We start from the raw sequence: 20,295 nt of genomic DNA, 5'->3' as shown, positions 1-20,295 counted from the left end.
TGATCCACATAGGGTTTGTTGCAGTAGATTAACCTGGTTGTGTTTTATGCCACAGATACCACTTGAGCACCCAGGAACATTCTCAGTCTGCATACTGGATCCTTCAAGAAATCATATCCTCAGCCAGAACTGACTGTACACCTAATCCCAGATCAGTTTTCCTACTCATGTTTTTGAATTAAGTCTCAGCCTATTTAGCCTAGCCTCATGACCTCAGCTTCCAAGAAACAGTCACTGAATTTTTGTGTGTGCTTTAAAATAATAATATACATATTTTTATACCCCACCCCTTCTCTCACGACAGCCCAGGGTGGCAGACAGTAAAAATGCAGTGTAAAAAGCAAAATTAGAACCACAATACAAAATGCAGTGAACAGTAATAATTAATATTAATTATGCAAATGGTGTCACTCTAAAGGCCTGCTGGAACAAATAGGTCCTAAGCTGCCATTTAATAATGACCACATTTTGTTACCTCCTCCCACCCTATTAATATGCTTCTAATAGATTTTCAGTGTTCCGAGCTGAAATAATGTATTTGTAATTATACAAAGGATTTATTCTGGTATAAATTTTACTTTATTGCAGGCTCATAGCCAGACAGCTTGCTAAAATACATGCTATTCATGCTCACAATGGATGGATCCCCAAGTCTAACTTGTGGTTGAAGATGGGAAAATACTTCTCTCTCATTCCAACAGAATTTGCTGATGAGGAGTTGCACAAAAGGTGAATGCCTATTCTTGTTTCTATGATTGTAGCGTTCTAAAGCTTGTTAATGAAGATGGAAGCGTTAAACTGATTGTACCCATGTTCATTTCAGAAATGTAAAATATATCCATAGCGCTTTTCATGTTGCTTAGGGGATTTTAACCTGGGAACCTGGGATGTGAGGGTCCAGAATTGGCCTCCACAGTCACAGACTGTGTTAAAACCGTGTTTACAGAAGACAATATTACTCGGCTACTAGTGATCGCCAAAGAAGAAGAAGAAGAAGAAGTTGTTTATTGAATAATATGACTGAAATAATGAGAGAATGGAGGAAACCACATTTCTGATTAAAGTGTTGAGAACTGCTGTCTGAAAGTTTTGAAATGATTATTTACACATGTGTCCTCTCTTTTCTTAAACTCAAAAGGTTTATAGCTGATGTACCAAGTCCTCAAATCCTTCAAGAGGAAATGGCATGGATGAAAGAGAGACTGTCCAACCTGGGTTCCCCAGTGGTACTTTGTCACAATGATCTGTTGTGTAAAAATATAATCTACAATGGAAAACAAGGTAGGTATTGAACACAGCTGTAAGTAACCTTTAAGGCTTGTTTTGTATTGCCTAATACACAACAGTAAATTGTGGTGGGGTGGATAATGACAACTGTACTTCGTTTTAAATAACATCTAACTATTTATACTTTATTACCATTTGTTGCTTGATGCAAACTTTGTGTCATAGCAGTTGTTGTATAGAATTGTTGCTGATAACTATAACTGATACTTTAATTAATATTTAATAGTTTACAGACAAAATAATTTTTACCATAATAATTTTATTATTCCACTGTGTTGACAGCAGAAATTTCAAGCTGAATTGTTGTTGTGTAACTGTCCTTGATCCAGATTTTACTGTTTCAAACAGCCTTGGGAGCAAATGTCTCCAGGTTACTGTGTATTATCTTTGTATTCTGATTTGTCAGATATATTGATGACACCGAGGAATTCTACATGATGAATTCTACATGGTGAAGTATCTGGAAAGATACTTTCCAAGGCTCTCTTTATACGCTGATGATGAGGTACATAGGTATCTTTAAAGTTGAAGATTTGTTTGTAAATATATTTGAGGTCAGAGGTATTCTGAAGACTGGGAAATTGGATTTGTTTTCATTGTCAGTTTCAACTGTTTCTGTTTGAATAAATGAATCACCTATAGCTTATTAATTTTGGTGATGTGATAAATTTGGTTATTATATTAAACATTTTAAACCCCTTTAAAAGTAACATTAGAAATGGATATTCCTTGCCCTTTGGGGAGTGGTTTTTCCTCTCTTGCTGGCATTAACCATGTGTTTGTGTTTTGTGTGCACCAGTACAAAAAATGGTCCTATTATAAACTAGAGATTGCAAACATGGTTTGAAACTTGTAATCCGTGTTTATAATATTGTTTGCATAGACCTTGTAACAAAACCATAGTTAATTCTAGGAAAAGAACGGGAAATAATTCTGGGTGCGGGCGGAAATGTGAATACCCAAGGCTGAGTTCTGATTTGGAAAAGATATCTTGCAGGGAACCAGCATTTCCTGTGCTCCAATTTTGTCTGAGCTTAATCAAACTGGTATGTTCATACTGAAGGGAATGCAGCATTTAGGAACTAGAAATTTGGATTTATAGAATATTGTTTTAAAACAGATAAATTTATCAGGAAGTTGGCATGTTGAATGTGATCCAAATAAATTATTTGAAAGGAAACTGCACACAAAGATAGGTCTTTTAAATATATTTCCTCTACAACAGTTCCCACAGCTGTTGAGGCAAGCTTCTCCTTTAAAAACAAACAAACAGAAACCGAACTAGACTAGCATTTGAAATTTCCAATTTCCTGGCACTAGAGGCATGTCTCTCTCTCTACCTTCAGTGTGGCCAAGTAATATTCGCCTAAGGTTGTGCAAAAAATAATAGTATCCATGTCATACTATTCAATCAAATGCCTTCCAAACTTTTTATGAAAGGTGTAACATTGGCTCTTCCTGGGGGCCTATATATGTTGTGCTGCAATGTGTATTACCAAAAGGATCCTTTGGCCCACAGATGAGTCTAAGATAAAAAAAGATGGCCATTTGGGAGGCTTTTCTAGATCACACTCCTTAGATTTTACTTTGCAGTCCTAAAATATTTTGAAAAGAGATATGTAAACCTAATCGAATTATGTGTGAATTATTCAAATTTGAGAAAAGTGACTTTTCTGCATAGGCACTTTGTTATTATTTATTAAATTTATGTACCACCCTTCACCTGAAGATAACAGGGCAGTTTACAACATACGGGAACCATTTTTACTAAATATCCCAAGACTGGAACCATTTTTACTAAATATCCCAAGTTCAGAATTGAACACTGTCAGAGTTTCTAGGCTTGACACCCCCCCCCCCTTTGAAACAAATCTGCTGTCATTTTCTTTTGTAAACAGAGTGGAGAATAAATCAGTGAGAGCAGTGCATCATTTAAGAGCATTTCTGCAAAAACCAGTGTGTGAGTGTTTAGCACTTGGGAACAGGGAGGGGGAGAGGGAGAATTCTAAATACGGGGAAATGCTTGCAACTCTTTAAAAATGGGGTAAATACTAAGTGTGTAGTGCATTAAGTATTCACAGCAAGGAAAGATCTTTTGTGACTATGTTTTCAGTGTGAAAAGTTGCAGTTAGCAAATTATAGCCATGCTATTATTTGATAACTTCCACCTCAAGAGGTCTTGTGAATTATCTCTAGCAGTGCTGAAGACTTCTGCAATGCTGAAATATTGAGCACTGCTTTTATCTTAGAATAAATAAACCATGAATAAAAGTCTGGCACTGTGTATTGTCTTGTACTGGGCACAATGTTTATGAATCTGGTGCATAATAGTATTTTAAGAGGAACTATATACTTTTGCAGTGGAAACTCAGCTTTAACTTTTAACTTAACCTGGTCATGCAGTGAAATAAAAATCATGCAGTTAAAATATTGCTGCCATGCTAAAAATGTTTTGCAAGCTACTTGAAAGAAGCACACGTCTCTCTGGATTTTCTTCCCTTTTAAACTATCTTCTTTACTTAAAACTTTTTATTCTGATTTTAATCTTTTGGCCCACAGTACTAATGTGCCACATTGATTACTCCTTTAATTTTATCCCTGTGAATATAATATATAAAGTAATATAATATAATATAAAGTCCATTATATTAATTATTTGCTAGAGGAGAGTGGTTCACAGCTATGTCTTAAAGTTACCATATGGGCTTTCAATTGTTTATAAAATAGGAAAATATTTATAAATATATTTTATAAAATATCTGAATGTCTGTTTATAACACTTAACATAAAATAAGGGTTCCAAAATGTCTTCTTCCAGCACATTCAAACCTAACAAACTTGGTCCGATTTTCATTTATATATAATAATTTTTAAATCTATAATATTTAGTTTTAATATGCCAGGTGAAGCTGCTGCCTCTTTCTGCTTTAACTAATTCAGGCTACTAACATTCAGGATGTTAAATGTTTTAAGTTGTATTGCCTTGCATAGAACACCTATAATTGCCAGCTATCATTTATGAATAAGCAGCTTGCTGAATAGCTTAAGCATTTGTTCTTACTGCTAGTCTTTTGTCGGGACTTTACACTTTATACTTCGTTTACACCCTTAAGAAGCAGCCCTGGAAGTCTAGCTCTTGCATTCATATTTCACTCTCCCAGCAATAATACAGTATATTGCTGCAGTAGTCTCTGTACTGACTCTAAATCCAAGTGCATTTATGTATCTCCCTGTCCCATTTCCTAGTTTTTCTTTCTGGTAGAACTGTCCTGAGAAGCTGTTTACCATTTCAAAGCCCCAGTTGTTACGGAACAGCTAGGATTACTTCTAATTTTCATTTGAGGCTCTTGAAAGGGTTGGTTTGTATTCAATGCAGTGTGAGCATAAAGAGAATTCCCCACTCTCCCAACTCCAGTCAGGGTACCAAGCCTGGGTGTAGAGCAGGGTGGAAGGGGAAATTGTGTCAGCTGCTCCCACCCAGTTCCCCCCGGTTGCTTGCGCTGCATTAAATTCAACCTACTGGTCACAAAATCAGGCATTCAATAAGTGATATTTTAAGATTTTCAAAAGTGTCTACAGTCTTTGCTCGCATTTTAAACTGTAATGATATCTCTTTGATATAAGGAGAAGAATGTTTCAAAGTAGTTCATTTCATCTTGGCACATTGTTAGAAAGAATAGCTGCCCTTCAAGAAAAACATGCTTACTGATTCTGCCATACAGTTGAAGAGCATTATGCTTAACAATTGAAATTACGAAACATAGATGAAACAGATGAGGGAAAGAATAAATAGAAATAACTGGGTTATATAGAAGAAAAAAAGAGGGAAAATTCATGGAAACGTTGAGAGGGATGTAAGTAGAGGTTTGGTAGGTGAGAATTGTTTTAATGCTTATTTGATAAAAAAGGAAACTATAAATAAACTTACTTTAAAAACAGCACGGCACAAACATGGGGGGACGGGACAGGGGACGGACGAAATTATGCTTGCCAACACCCAAGTTTCATTGACGCCCCAAAATCGAAGGGAGCAGTGCATCTTGAACATTTGTATTTCTTGCAAAACTTAAAATTTAAGGCTGAGTTCCACTGTGATGTCAAGTCTAGAACAGGAGGACCAGTGAAATGCAGAACTTTTCTCTTTAAAGTTTTGTGTCTTGTCAAATATGAGTTTGCCAAATTTTCTTCATCTGCTACAGATTAGGTATGCCATTGTTGCTGCCAAGTGGCGGCGTGCACCGTGCTACTTAAAGGCACTGACTGGAGGTTTATCGCATCACTTGTTCGCATGCACCTCCCCCCTAGGAGAGCACGGAGCCTGGTAACAGCCTCATCTGTATCTTAGCTTCATTTTCTTATTTTGTAATACTGTTAATTATTCCTGGAAATTAGCATTTGAATAAAAGCAAGGGTTGTCTGGTGGTGATGATGGCACTGCAGACCTATATTTTAATATATATAAGCTTGAATCCAAACAATGTTTATCTTTAAATAACTGTCTTACATTTTGTATATGCAGGCCTTTCACCTGCCATCTTTATTGGATTTTTTTTTTTTTAATGTGGACATATGCATTAAAACAATGTGTTTGGGCAAGACGAGATTTAAACCAGAATTGATTTTTTTACTAGTATATCTTTATGAAACAAGTTGAGTACTTTAGGAAATGGCATTCATTTAGAGGCTACAACAACTAGTTTCATGATTTGCCAGTAGGGTCTAAATGATTTGTCTGCAAGCTTGCTGTTAATGCATTGGTGTGGGAGCCTCCGTAGAAACTCCATTGATTTAAAGTATAGTCTAAAAACTTTCTTGTAAACTCTTAAGGGAATATATATGCCACAATCCTGTATTGGTTTTATAACTTAACGGTCATCACGTCACCCAAAGAATCCTGTTAAAAACTGTAGTTATGGAGAGACTGAGATTCCTGGCCCCCTTGCAGAACAATAATTCCCTTCCAGAACTATAAGTTAACTTGATTTAGATCTATTTCATTTCTGTAGTGCAGATAAGGCTTACTAGCAAAATGTTCATGCAGTGGGAACACCAAATGCACCAGGTTTAACAACAAAATGTTGTTTCCCATCACAACCCAATATTGTCCCCTAATCAGTCATACTGCTAGTCTCTCCCACTCAAAAGTCTTCAAGGTTTGAGATGTATATCCATTCTTCCCAAATAGTTTTGAAACTCTAATGGTGCTACTAGAATTCTTCAAAATTTTAGTTTAAAATGTGAGGAAAGCTTAATTGAAAGATTACTGAATTCCTCTCTCAGTATTGTCTCTTATAATGGATTATGCAGCTTTTTTGTTCTGCTACTTTAGAATAATTTGCCAGGGAGAATATGTGCCGAAATGTAAATAAAATAAAAACTCTTTAAAGCGCTCAGTCTTGTGTGAAGGAAGAAATAGCTACACAAAATAGCGTAGCACACATTCCCTTGTGCAAAATTACTAGCATTGCATTAAAAAACAAACACCCAGTATGGATGCTAGCTAATCAGACAAGTATTATATGTTCATTACTGATGCCCCTGGTGGCAGAAAAGCAAATGTGACGATTAGAGATCTTAAGCTCTCTAGTGAGACTGTGGTCAGTATATATCTTTAATAAAGTTGTTAAAACAAACAAAAACACAGCCCTAACCTTGAATGTCTTAAAGTGCATGCATCTGAGCACAACAGGCTGACACACTGGCAAGTGGTTAAAGACACAGTGAAGCTTTGGGGTACTGCCTTGTGCTTACTCTTACAAAATTTATTTTTTGTGTCTCGTGTAGGTGACGTTAAGTTCATTGACTATGAGTACTGTGGATACAATTACCTGGCTTATGACATTGGGAACCACTTCAATGAATTTGCAGGTAGCTTAGTCGGTTTGCTTATATTACGTCTCGTTTAAAGCTCTGTTGTTGAGATCTGGATTAGTTGTTAATATTGAGATTGATATGTCTAGGCTTGCAATATTTCAAAAAGTAAAATTCCTGACACCCCGAAAGTCGTTGAGGTGTTTTTTTGTGGGGGTTTTTAGGAAATCACTAAAAACAAACAAAAAACCACCTTCCCCCAAGCATATTCAGGAGCTAATTCTTCTAGCAGGGAAAGAAAGGGGGTGAAACCTAGGGGGGGAAAAAAACCCTCTGGAAACCCCTCCCGGGAAAAAACAAAAATGGCCAGGTCCTATTGCATCCCCTTTTCCAACATAGCCCCCCCACCTTACGTTCCTCACTACTACACCCCACCCAGCTTCTCAGGCCCCCAACAACCCTTAGAAACATGTAGTGAGGCGCCTCCACCTTTCTCCCCCTCCCACAACCTCAAACTTACCACAGCCGGTTTTGTTCCGCTTCCTCATAGTTTGCTGCCCGTCGCTATCCAGGCCTATCCAGATCTTGTTTAAACTCTTTCCTGCGCACACATACACACACACGTTATCTGCCCGGGCCTCATCTTTACCTCTACGATGCTGCACCTGGAAGGGGACGGTGACCCTGAGCATCTGCAGCCTACCCTGGCAACACAAGAAGACGCCTGCTGCCATGTACCGGTGGGCAAACTGTACCAACTTCAACCCCCTTGGGCGGGGTGGCTGCTCCAGGAGCTCCCGAGCTCCCAGCTGCAGTCCCTCACTGCTATGACTGAGCCGCCTGCAGGACACACCTGGCACGGGGTCTCTTTTTCAACATGCTAGGCCGCTGCTTCGCCGCCGCTGCCAAGGGAAGTGACCTCTTGTCACTTCCACTGCCACTGGGGCTCAGCCTCCCCAGGAGAAAAAAACCCCAAACCCCCAAAAGCAGAAAATGGGGGGGGGGATGGGTTGCCATACGTTCGGGAAATTCTGGAGATCTCTTAACATTCAAAATTCCCCCCCCCCCGACTCCATTTTAGGTGTCTCATTTCCGTAACGTCCGCAATTTTTCAGACATATGCCAAGCCTAAATATGTCTCTGTTCAGGTGTTCGCTCTCCTTTCCCATTTTGAGCAGTGATCCTTACTACTCCCCTTCCCTTCCACCCAGTTCCTCAGTCCAATGGTGGAAGTGGGACTGGAGGAAGGATCCCACTGTGGGGTTTGAACACAGATACTGAATCTTATAAAAACTCGAGGAGACGATGTTTCGAGATCCCCATGATTCTCAATGATCCCACCATGCAGAAGAAGTGGCTGAGCAGGTCATACATCATTGGCTATGTGGTTTTTTGTTAGGCTCGTCCTACTCGCGTGTAGGACCCTGGCAGAGACACATGCCCGACTGGCAAGTTCTCTCCCTCCTGGTTTGTCGTTCAGGAGCTTCAAAAGCTTCCTTCAGCCCGAACATCACAGCAGCTGATACCACAAAGCATAAGCACATTTACAATCCTGCAGAGTATTTGCAGTTTGCGTAACAGAACTCAGTAGCACAGCATCTTGGCTAATCTACTTTATTTACATATAATACACTCGGCGCATTCTGACTTGACTCCTTCCTCTTTCTCATCAGACAGTAAAGAGAAAAAGAAACAAAGGACAATAGTCCCACTTCACGGAACACAGTAACATAAACATCCTGTCTCCGTCACTTCCCACACTGTGGAATGAAAACATACACCGTCATGTGATAGATAACAATCTCGTGACTGCAAACATGGAGCAAGAATCCTAACATTTTTAGCCTCCTGTACCCTTTATCACTTTTTTAAATTTATCAGTTATAATCCACTTCTCCTCCGAGGAACTCAAGGTTGGCATAGTTTCTCTCACCTTCACAACAAACCTGAGAGAGGTAGGTTAGGCTGTGAGATAGTGATTGGCCCAAGGTCACCCAACAAGCTTCATGGCTTAGCAGGGATCTGAGCGCTGGTCTCATTGGTCCTAAGACAGAGAACAAGTGAAAGTTAACAGCCATAGATAAAGCATACACTTGGTTCTGCCACACAGGAGTATCATCCATTTAGGTGCATGTTTTTGTAGAGCAAAAAGTTTGCATGCTTTAGTACTGATCATAATGTATTTTGCCTCGATATATGTACAGTTGTATCTTGGGAGTCAAACGGAATCCGTTCCGGAAGTCCATTCAATTTCTAAAACATTCAGAAACCAAAGCGCGGCTTCTGATTGGCTGCAGGAAGCTCCTGCAGGAAGCTCCTGCAGCCAATCGGAAGCCATGGAAGACGCATTGGATGTTCTTCCCAAAATAGTTCGCAAACCGGAACAGTCACTTCCGGGTTTGCGGCGTTTGGGAGCCAAAACGTTCAAGAACTAAGCTGTTTGAAAACCAAGGTACAACTGTACTCTAATTTTCTTTATGTTCCTTGTTATGACTTCTAACACCAGGACACACACATCTGTTATGCATGTTAGTTAATGACAGTGCACTAAGAAACATTTCTGGAAATACTAGGCTTTTTAAAAAAAAAACAAAAACAATTGTCTCTTAGGTGTGAGTGAGGTGGACTATAGCCTCTATCCAAGCCGAAAACTGCAAGAGCAGTGGCTGAGATCTTACCTGGAAGCCTACAAGGAGTATAAAGGATTTGGGACAGATGTGACTGAGAAAGAGGTTGAGGTGCTTTACGTCCAAGTCAACCAGTTTGCTCTGGTAAGTTTAAGATTTCTTTGGCTTAATTTCAGATAAACTCTTTCAATTTGGTAGTACAGTGGTACCTCGGGTTACATACACTTCGGGTTACAGACTCCACTAACCCAGAAATATTACCTCAGGTTAAGAACTTTGCTTCAGGATGAGAACAGAAATCTTGCTCCGGCGGCGCAGCGGCAGCAGGAGGCCCCATTAGCTAAAATGGTGCTCACAGGTTAAGAACAGTTTCAGGTTAAGAACGCACCTCCGGAATGAATTAAGTACTTAACCCGAGGTACCACTGTACACACACACACACACACACACACACACACACGAACCTCAGTTTTCAAACGTAATCCATTCCAGAAGACCGTTCAACTTCTGAAGCGGTCGAAAACCGAGGATCAAAGGGCTGTTGGCAAAGTCTGTAGTGAAAATTGAGAAATGCGCCTATGAAGCCGTTTGAAAACGGAAGCATTCACTTCTGGGTTTTTGGTGTTCGGCTTCCAAAACATTCAGCAGCCAAGACATTAAAAAACCAAGGTTCCACTGTACTGTATTTACGTGAATCTAATGCGCACCCTAATTTTTGCGATGTAATTTGGCCAAAAAATGCATTACATTCGAGTAATTACAGTAGTACATACACGTAGTATGAATGTTACATAATGCTTCTACAGATCTTTTGGGTTGGCAGCTGTTTTGCACACAAATGAATGGCTTAGAGTTGTCTCTAGATCGTTGAAATGTGAAATAAAATATTCTTGGGCCATCTCACTGCTACATGAGACAAGATCCAGGAAAGGCCACAGGAATCTGCAAAAGGAAAATACTATACAGCGAAACCTAATCTGTTGGGAAAAGTATTTGTGTCCTGACATCATTGTTGTAAACGTCACGGTTGTTGGGGAATATTCTTCCCTGCGCAAGAACACTTAATGGGCTGAATGCAACTAAGAGAACACACTTGCCTTTCTTTGATTCATGTTCAGGCTGCTTGGCATAAAGCTCTGGAGGTGGGCTCCTCCAGCTTATTCATAAAAGGGTAGTGACAGAGGGCAGGAAGTGCACAAGAAAGTTGAGGAAGAGTTGCCTTGAAGTCCTCAACTGCACTCTTGCTTCTCTTCAGCCTTGGCCTTTAAGTGCTCTCATCTGTTGCTTGCATCCCATTTTTACCTGGCGTCCTTCCCTGCGTTTCTCTCTCATCCGAAGGTCTCTAGCAACAGCCTCTTCTCCTGTGTCTTTTGCAGTAGGGACGCATTAGCAGTAGGGTAAATTATAGCTGTGGTTTAATGTTTAACATACACCCACAAACCACTTGTGTCACACAGTAACTGAGTAAGTTGGAAGTGGATTTCCCCCCCAAGGTGGCATTCCATTGGTAGTTGTAAGTCATGGTTTTGATTTTGTTGTTTGCAACCTTGAAATTGTTCGCCGTAAGGCTACTTGGTTAAAAATTAATATATTGGTATTGCTTGCTGCCTTGTGTTCCTTGAAATACAGGGTGGGATTAAAATCTAATAATGTTATATTTTGGGGCGTTTAAAAATCAGAGGACTCCTTTCAGTTCCTTTGAGGAGGAAGGGAGATGGTGAAATCATTGGTAAATTTATCAAACTCAGATACCCTGAAATCCAATAAGACAAGGCTATGTTAAGTGTTCAAGAGTTCTTTTGTTGCTATGCATAGCTAGTCAATTAACAGCAAGTCTGTTCTAACAGTGCTAATGAGTTAGTAGCATAACTTTCTTGTTACGGACATAAAGTGTGTGTTAACCCTCATTGTGTGTTTTTTTTTGTGTAGGCCTCTCACTTCTTCTGGGGATTGTGGGCCCTGATTCAAGCCAAATACTCCACCATTGACTTTGATTTTCTTGGGTAGGTAACTTAGTCTACAAGTGTTTCTGTTGCCTGTGAACCTCTGACTAGTGCTGCTTCTGTAAAGAGTTTGACATGCAGAATTTTGAAGTGCTGTTTCTGAAATATAACTAGTTTTGTTTTCTTGTACCGTAGAGTGTTTAAGACGAATAGCTACCCACAGTTTAACTGCCTAATTGTTTAAAGTAAAATTTCCTACTACCAAAGGTGGTGGTAGTTGGCATATCAAACTGGTTGATATATAGGTGACTATAATTGGATTGGGACGTGGGTAGCGCTGTGGTCTAAACCCCAGAGCCTAGGGCTTGCTGATCGGAAGGTCAGCGGTTTGAATCCCCGTGATAGGGTGAGCTCCTGTTGCTCAGTCCCTGCTCCTGCCCACCTAGCACTTCAAAAGCACGTCGAAGTGCAAGTTGATAAATAGGTACCTCTCCGGCGGGAAAGCATACGGCGTTTCTGTGCGCTGCTCTGGTTTGCCAGAAGCGGCTTAGTCATGCTGGCCACATGACCCGGAAGCTGTACGCCGGCTCCCTCAGCCTATAGAGCGAGATGAGAGCAGCATCCCCAGAGTCTGCCACGACTGGACCTAACAGTCAGTTACCTTTACCTTTACTTTTATAAGTGGATTTTCTCACTTTTGTTCTATATCCTTTGTGTGCTACTCTTCTTCAAATTGGAATTTAGAAATTTTGGTTCTGCCTCTTACAGTATTCTGTAACAGTGACCAATATTAACTACTTTGGTTTATAAAAAAACCAATGCTCCATGTGCTGGAAGCAATTTTTAATACTTTCTTGCATTCCTGTCAGTCGCTGAACAGCCAAAACACCCTTTTAAAAAATGTACTGAACTTAGCCCCCACAAATTAGAATTGACCCCTCTCCAGCTAATCAGCTAAACCAAGATTAATCTCAGTAGATTAATTTTTTAAGAGTTGCTATAGCATACTAGGAGCCTTGAGGAAGTCTTTGTTTTGAATCTTGCCTTTACCATGAACTTGGTAGGTGACCTAACACATGACACTTAGGTTTGCATCTGCAGCATAGGGCTAACAGTACCAACCTAGGTTTATGGGGTGGTTAGGATTACAACAGGGCAATGTATATGAACTGTGTTCTTAAGCACACCTGCTACTAGGTAAATCATGTTGAACTTATCGGGACTTTTGAGTAACCATGTGTAAGATTGCATTGTGCAAACTCTGTGTAAATGCCAGTTAAATAAGCATTTATCAAAACCTGCAGCTCCAGTGTTTTGCCATTACAGAGTAGGGGCCGTGGTGCTATCTGGGTTGAATTTATTAGCCTAAGTAGTTGTTTTGTGCTTGAAATGTCTCAAAAAGGAAACCTGAATCCACCAACCCCTGAATGAAGCATTATGGCCTGACTTCCATTTTGGCATGAAATGCCTTTTAGCTACTTACCCGCATATGACAACTAAGTTTCTCAAATATGCAAGGCATTCTATAACCACTAGATGGCAGGAAAAACTAAAGTTAGCTGCAAAAAGCTTGTAAGTAGAGTCATGTTAATTGTGCCACAAAGGCAGTAAGACATGATTTAACATTTTTTTATTTCCTCTAATAGGTATGCAATTGTTCGCTTCAATCAGTACTTCAAAATGAAAAATGAAGTCATGACATTAAAACTTCCTGAGTAACAACTGAGAGCTTCAGTTATCTACATCTGGATCAGATTATTCCTTAAAGTTTTTTTTTTCATCCGAGTACAGATAATGGAAAAAGCTAAACATTTGTTAGTTTTGTATCGTTCCTATGGTGGTTTTTTGCTTTTCATTGCCTCTAAACAACAATCTCTTAATGTTAAACCTAAAATGAGGATCTTACTGCTGTTGTAGAAGGAATAGAAGCATTAGATTTATAAAACATAGGGAGAGCAAATTTAATCTTTTCTCTTGTAATTTTTAACGTGAAATGTGAATTATTTATTATGAATTTAACATTCCATTGCTGCTTTTCATCAGTTTTCTTCAGAGGAGGGGGTGTGGGCTCTAATACTGTGAAGGACTTCGCACATCTTATGTTACATTGACATTAACCTACGAGCAACTTCAGTGCTCTTGCAGACTGTGTACAAAACCTGTACATGAACAGAAGCAGTTTGCATTAAAGTGCAATTCATTGGTGCTGACTTGGGTTGCTAGGAGAGGATGGGAGGTAATTCCCATGCTGATATTTCTCCAAGCTCTACCTCAGTACTGTGAAAAAAGACTGGACATCCTACTTACGTAACATACAGATGAATTTTTCTTACAGAGGTCTGCTCGCTCATGAAGAAAAACATGCCACCACATAGTTACTGTAGATGCTTTCATTCTGTTGGAGGCAGCTTCTAGCTTCAAATGCAAGCTTTAAATGACCACTGTTCCAGAGTGTCATTGTCATTCCCCTCCTTTAAAAAATGATTTATTCCCCACCCCAGAAAAAAAACTCTTTGAACGCTTTGGCATGTAGTCTAGGGACTATACATGTTCATAAGAGACGCAAAAAGGAGCTAACAGGACAAGCCACCGAGCAGTCCTGTAGCATTTGGGAGCAAAACTCTGCCATGTTTCGTTGATAATCTGTTCTTACCCTGCTTCCTTTTCGGTCATTAGATCTGTTATTTGGTAGGTTGCCTTCTTTGCTTTGCTAGATGGTGGCAAGCTCGTGGCCAGCACAAAGCCGCGAAGTTACAAGATCATTCTTGAAATAGATGGCATTTGAAGAGTGAGGATTTGATCACAATCGCGTTTCTTTCCTTTTCTTTCGAAAGCTATCCTACCCAAGAATGGTTTGAATTTCAGAAATGTGAAATGAAAAACAAATGTTTACTTAGCTGACGCGCTGTGTGTGTGTGTGTGTGTGTGTTCGTTCGAAGGTAGGGTAAAAGGCTTTAAACTTTGAAAGTCACTGCATTGAGTTGAATTGCCACACAGTCAACTCTGTTAGTCTGAAACACTTCACTTTGGCCACTTAAGTGCCCATTTGTACAAAGTCTGTGTTCATACGCAGTATATGTAAACCCAAATAAACCTTAAGAAATATTACGGGGAGCCTGTTGCACAGACTCAGCAAGGATATTTATTCAGAATTATTTTATAGTACTCTGTAAATTAAACATTGGCTAAAATAAGCCTGGCTTGTTTAATGATACATACAGCAATTAACAAGGATGAAAAGTTCACCCCAAAGATCACTGAATGATTTTTCTGTTTCTTTCTGTAAATAATCTCATGGTTTTACACATTTTGAGGTGTCTAATTATCTCGTTTCTAAAGCCACAATCTTCAAACGCCCTGCTGAGGGGTAGTTCCATTGGACAGTGGAACTAATCACTAGACAGTAGGCTGCATTCAAATTTAGTCACTATTAAAACTTTTTAATACTAATGGATTATGATATCTATACTTTCTAATAAGTTTTTTTTTAAGCACTTATTGATATACTTTCTTAAATTGGGCAGCTTCTCTTGATGTTCAGTGTTGACCTAACTAGTTAGAGGAAAGTGTAATTTATCAGGTCAAGGATGTTGCTGGAGCTCTAGAAAAAGTCAGCACAGAGTAAATCTCTCTTGCGAAAACTGAATTTCTTTACCAAGGTCTGGTCCTTGCTTTTTCGTAGTCTTTAATGGCATCTTATTCTAAAATCATTAGTCTTGGGTCCTGGATGAATTAAATTAAAATTAAATTACTATTTTTGAAAACCTTAAATGTTTTTCAACAAAGTGTACAAGGCTTTTAAAGCAAAAATTGCCATACATTGTTGAATGCAGGAACTAGTTCTTCCCACTCACAGATTTTAAGGAATACTTGTCAATGGCTACTTTTGAAATTGGCGAGACAGATCACAGTGTTCTCTCAGAGGGCTCGTTGCATCTGCTGGAAGACAGTTGAGCTCTTCGTTTTTCTGGGTAGTAAAGAATGACCCAGGCTGCTTCCATTCTTGACAAATACTGAGTTCCGTAGAAGAGATAGGTGGCTGGCTGTATTTCTACCTTGTGTTACTATATTTGCCAGACCTCACCATGTGACCGAGGCAGGAGCAAAGAATTGTGGGAGGCAGGCTGCATCTCAGTTTTTTTCCTCCTGCCTTGAGGGAGCAGTTTATTTCCCCCCAGGTCTCTCTGTTTCTTCTCCAGTTTGCATTAAACCTATTTTTAGACTCTTGCAATGTGCGATCTCACAGGTGGGCATCATCCAACTGTGTGGATTTCTTTGGTATTTGATAATATTGGGCGACTTGATGATTTTTTTTCTATGTCCCTCTGTAATTGCTGCTGTGCAAGGCAGACAGAAAGCAGTATTGTGAATCATCCTATAATCAGCATTTCCAGTGGTAGCAAATTAAAGTATCATCAGGCAGCAATATATATTTCCCAGATGTTAAAGGCAAGCACATCCCTGGTGAATAAAAATGCTTCTCTGGTGATTTGCTTTTTTCCAAAATCTGTGTACATCTCCAAGGTAGCTGCTGATCACAAGGATGTCAAATCATAAGAAAGAGGCGCTAACTACATTCCCATTATTTTCATTTTTGCTGTTGTAAGGTCATTAAGTGATATGAAGCTGGTCTGTGCCATTGCATTTGGCATGTTCCAGGTTGAACAGGGAAATGGAACACCCACTAATTTAACTCCATAAAAGCATTGATAAAATAACAAGTAGGGAGAGCCTATTCTTTGTGAAACACTACTTTGGGGGGGGGGGAAGGTCTACTTGGTATGGCATCTTCTGCATCATGGATTTAGACTATTAAAATAATTCTGACACAGGCCTTGTACAAATGTAATGGTGCCATGGAGAGAAAATTGGTTCTCATTTTCTAAACTAGCTGTTTTGCCTCTTTAACACGACACTGTCTTGTCCTGTTCTAATCTCAGAAGGGTGGTGGTCTTGTCATTAAATTAGAACTGCCCCCCCAAACCCCCCCAAACTTGTTCACATTTATCAAGTATTTGAACTCTTATTTTTTCCAGAGCTCTAGAAACAACCTCATGTAATTCTGGCTGTGACTTGCCAAAATCTATTCTGTTGCCTTCACCGTTAAGCTATTGATTCTGAATGCCGTCACCGATGACACTAATAAAATGCTGAAAACGTGAAGAGGGTTCTTAGAAGTGGCATTCAGCCCTGTGTAACATCACCTGACAGACCGTAGTGGCCTAGTAGCTTTTGTAAAGCAGAATTGCGTGATTTTCTTTTCCTCCTTCTACTTCACAGTTTGGCAATCAGACCAGGTTAATCATTATGCCTGATTGATCCAAACATCAAAGCATCCTAGGTAATGATGGTGATTTTTATTTTTTGCATTGTTTTGAACTCTGGCCTGGGGTTCTCTTGGTGAATTTTGCGGATGGCTTAGCGAACTGATTCACAGTAACCGGATCTGACTGTGTATATACAATAGTGTAAATAACCATTTGTAAATTAGTGTGAATTGTATGGTACCTTGCATTTATGAACTCATGTATTTCATTGTACTCTCCTTTTGTAGAAATTTTGATGTATGTAAAGAGAAATCCGAAATGTGCTGACCTTATTGTTAAATTGACCACATTCAAAGGGGAAAACGACATTTGGGAACAAAATAATAGTACCAGGAGGTAACCACATTAGCTTTCATAATGCATCTTTCTCATTGTGCCCGTGGTGTCTGCTTTCATGTTCACACATTTACTTTGGAGGAAGTAATCATTCTGAAAATGAGTTGGTACAATAGTTGGCTTTAACTCACACTGCCTACTGTTCCAATGGGAAGCAGATTGGCCGGTTGGAGAGGGAAATGTTTATGTGAGGTGAATTGTGAAGCTCCATTCCAAGGCCTACTTAATTCCTAAAAACGTTACGGTTCCTCAGCGCATGGGTCGTTGGCTTTTGCTGAAGAAAAAGCTTGTGCAAGTTGGTTTCAGGACAGAGGCCCTGTGATGTAAATGGCAAAAACATCAGACGGGTCTAATGCAATAGAAAAAGGAAACCCTATATATTAATTGCTCTGTGTTCTGACATGGTTATAACTTGGTACTAGAAGCAAATGAGATGAAATATTTCATTAAATTGCTTAGAAGAACTCCAGTTTGCATCTAGGCTTGCTTAGTTATTCATAACGTTTTTTACAAACTGGCACACATTGATGTTCTGGGGTAAAAAATAAAGCCTCATATATATATGGAAGGAGAAATGGTGGCATCCTTGAAGATTGTTGACATTGCATGTGTTCCGGACTAGCTTTCAGCAAAATCTGTAAATAATTGATCCCATTTCTTTGGTAAAACCTTCATCCATGCGGACTTGCGTTCGATTCAGCTGAGCCTATCTCAAATATTTATTCCACAATATTTGATTCCACCCCCACCCCCAAGCTTGGCCTGAGCAGTTTTATCTGCTAGTCCCAAGTCGTCTACATAGTTTACAACTGTCCGTAATAGAATAGCAAGCAGTTTTATTCCTCTTGTAGTTTCAGGCACCTCACATTTTGGTGCTTTGAACTTGGCGCTGTGAATTAAGGGCATAATTGCTGCGTTCATATTGAGCCTGGATTTTTTTTGATAATCGCAGTCCTAGAATAACGAAGAAACTCAAAAGTGATACAGCCAGATGGTGCCCCGTCAAGCCAGTATCTTTTTAGTACGTAGACCTCTGGAATGAGGAAAGTGCATATGACAATTCCTTGCCAATGTCCATGACAGGAAAAACTTGATAGGGCATTTTGTTTTTCCAAAGTGGTTCTACAACCTTAATATATGCTAGCTTGGTGACAGTTTACCAAAATATCTGTTACCAACCTTGACTAAGCAAATAGCATTATTCACTGATAATCACATTGTACTATCTTCTGATTTCAGTGACATGTTCCCCTGCTTGCCCCCCCCCAAAAAACCCCCATTACTGACCACTCTCCCAGAAACACCTTGTTGCCAGCTGTTGTAAAATTGCTACACAACATCCAGCTTTTCTCATGGCAGTAGAGTCAACTTGATCTCGGGGTGTGTTCGAAGATGAATAAATGTAGGGAGTTAAGATTGTGTGGGAACCTGCCATTTTGACAGCCCTTTGGAAGCCAGCCAATAGCAATCGAGAATCTCCTCTAGATGGTCCTGAGTAAATTATTTCATACTGCTCTGCATCTGAACAACGGCAGTACTAATTCACAGGTTGGATTCGAAGGGATGTGATAAAGCACTTAAGTCGGGTTGCAAAGCACTGCAAGCCGAAAGTGCGTGTAGCAAAGGCGATTTCTTAAGGGCAAAAGAGGAAATAGTGGAACAACACTATTAAATGCATCATGGCCGCTGGGGAAATGAGGATCAGGAGTAGACAGCAGTCACAAAAGTGCCCGTAACTCAGCAGTGTAACTGGCTAGACCTCAATTTCCATGCAGCATGGGTGTAAAAAGTTCCCCATGTTTTCTGGGATGCCCTTTTTTTATGCAGCTGCCCATCTTCAAAGGCCATGATAGTTTGGTACTTAACTGTCTCAGCACTGAAAATATTCTGGTACCTCAGGTAATCAAAAAGAGCATTGAAGGGGTATTCCCTTGAGGCCCACTGTCCTTATCTCTGACAACAGCACACCTGGAGCACACTTCCTGTAACTTTATTTGTCCCATTACACTTCTAAACCTATGTCTGTGAGTCCAATCTTGTCCTGTGAATATAATGGGTTTGCCTGTCTAAGGAAAGGAGAAAAGTAACCTCATCTGTATGTTATGAATGGAATTAAATTGTGCATTCTGTTCATTGGCTTGTACTGGAGTGAAATGTATTTCTTTTTAAGCTAAGCATTGTTGGAGCTATGTAACAAGGCCTTTTACTATTGATTTCAATGAAGGAATGTATCTTGCAAAGAGATTTATATTATGTAAATAATTCAAAATTGGTTGTAACAATAAAGCTGGTTTCTAACTGCAGTGGTGAGTTTTGTCCTGGCGGCTGTTTTACCTCTGGTTGTTGCAACTCGTGGCAAGCCTTGGTCAAGACAAACATTACTTGCTACCAGTTAAACCACGCGGCTTACAAAAAGGAGAAAACCAATAAAATCACAAAAATAAAAAATAAAATCCCAGCTAAACACACACATCCCCCCCAAAATTCCAACAATATTTAAAATTGAAAATAAGCTAACACCAGGTTAAAACACACAACAGTTTCTACTTACAGTGGTACCTTGGGTTAAGTACTTAATTCGTTCCAGAGGTCCGTTCTTAACCTGAAACTGTTCTTAACCTGAAGCACCACTTTAGCTAATGGGGCCTCCCGCTGCCGCCGCGCCGCCGGAGCACGATTTCTGTTCTCGTCCTGAAGCAAAGTTCTTAACCCGAGGTACTATTTCTGGGTTAGTGGAGTCTGTAACCTGAAGCGTATATAACCCGAGGTACCACTGTACCTAGATAGGCTTGCCTAAAGAAAAAAAGTTTTTAGCAGGTGATGTAAAAGTACAGTGAAGGCGCCTGCCTGATGTCCAATAGGCAAGGACTTCCAGAGTGCAGATGCTGCCACACCAAAATATCTTATTTCTTACAAGGAAATAATATTTTGTGGCACAGTGCTAGTTCCAAGAATTGAAGCGTT

The 20,295-nt window shown here is 39.7% G+C and overlaps 2 protein-coding genes across 2 annotated transcripts in view; one reads left to right on the top strand and one right to left on the bottom strand.

Moving 5' to 3' along the window:
- ETNK1 (ethanolamine kinase 1) overlaps positions 1–19,634 on the top strand; it is a 35,037-nt gene extending 15,403 nt beyond the window's left edge. The window contains exons 3-8 of the mRNA XM_083402340.1: positions 589–729; positions 1,139–1,281; positions 7,072–7,155; positions 9,709–9,869; positions 11,655–11,728; positions 13,315–19,634. Coding sequence (XP_083258466.1) covers positions 589–729; positions 1,139–1,281; positions 7,072–7,155; positions 9,709–9,869; positions 11,655–11,728; positions 13,315–13,387 — 676 coding nt within the window. The 3' untranslated portion in view covers positions 13,388–19,634. The remainder of the gene's footprint in view (positions 1–588; positions 730–1,138; positions 1,282–7,071; positions 7,156–9,708; positions 9,870–11,654; positions 11,729–13,314) is intronic.
- Positions 1–20,295, bottom strand: part of SOX5 (SRY-box transcription factor 5) — a 1,214,093-nt gene that overhangs the window by 173,737 nt on the left and 1,020,061 nt on the right. The gene's annotated exons all lie outside the window — the stretch shown is intronic.

The sequence above is a fragment of the Podarcis tiliguerta genome, assembly GCF_965153285.1.
Source record: "Podarcis tiliguerta genome assembly, chromosome: 10".
NCBI classification, from domain to species: domain Eukaryota; kingdom Metazoa; phylum Chordata; class Lepidosauria; order Squamata; family Lacertidae; genus Podarcis; species Podarcis tiliguerta.
The sequence above is the reverse complement of the archived record's forward strand: the minus strand, read 5'-3'. Positions and strand labels throughout refer to the sequence as shown.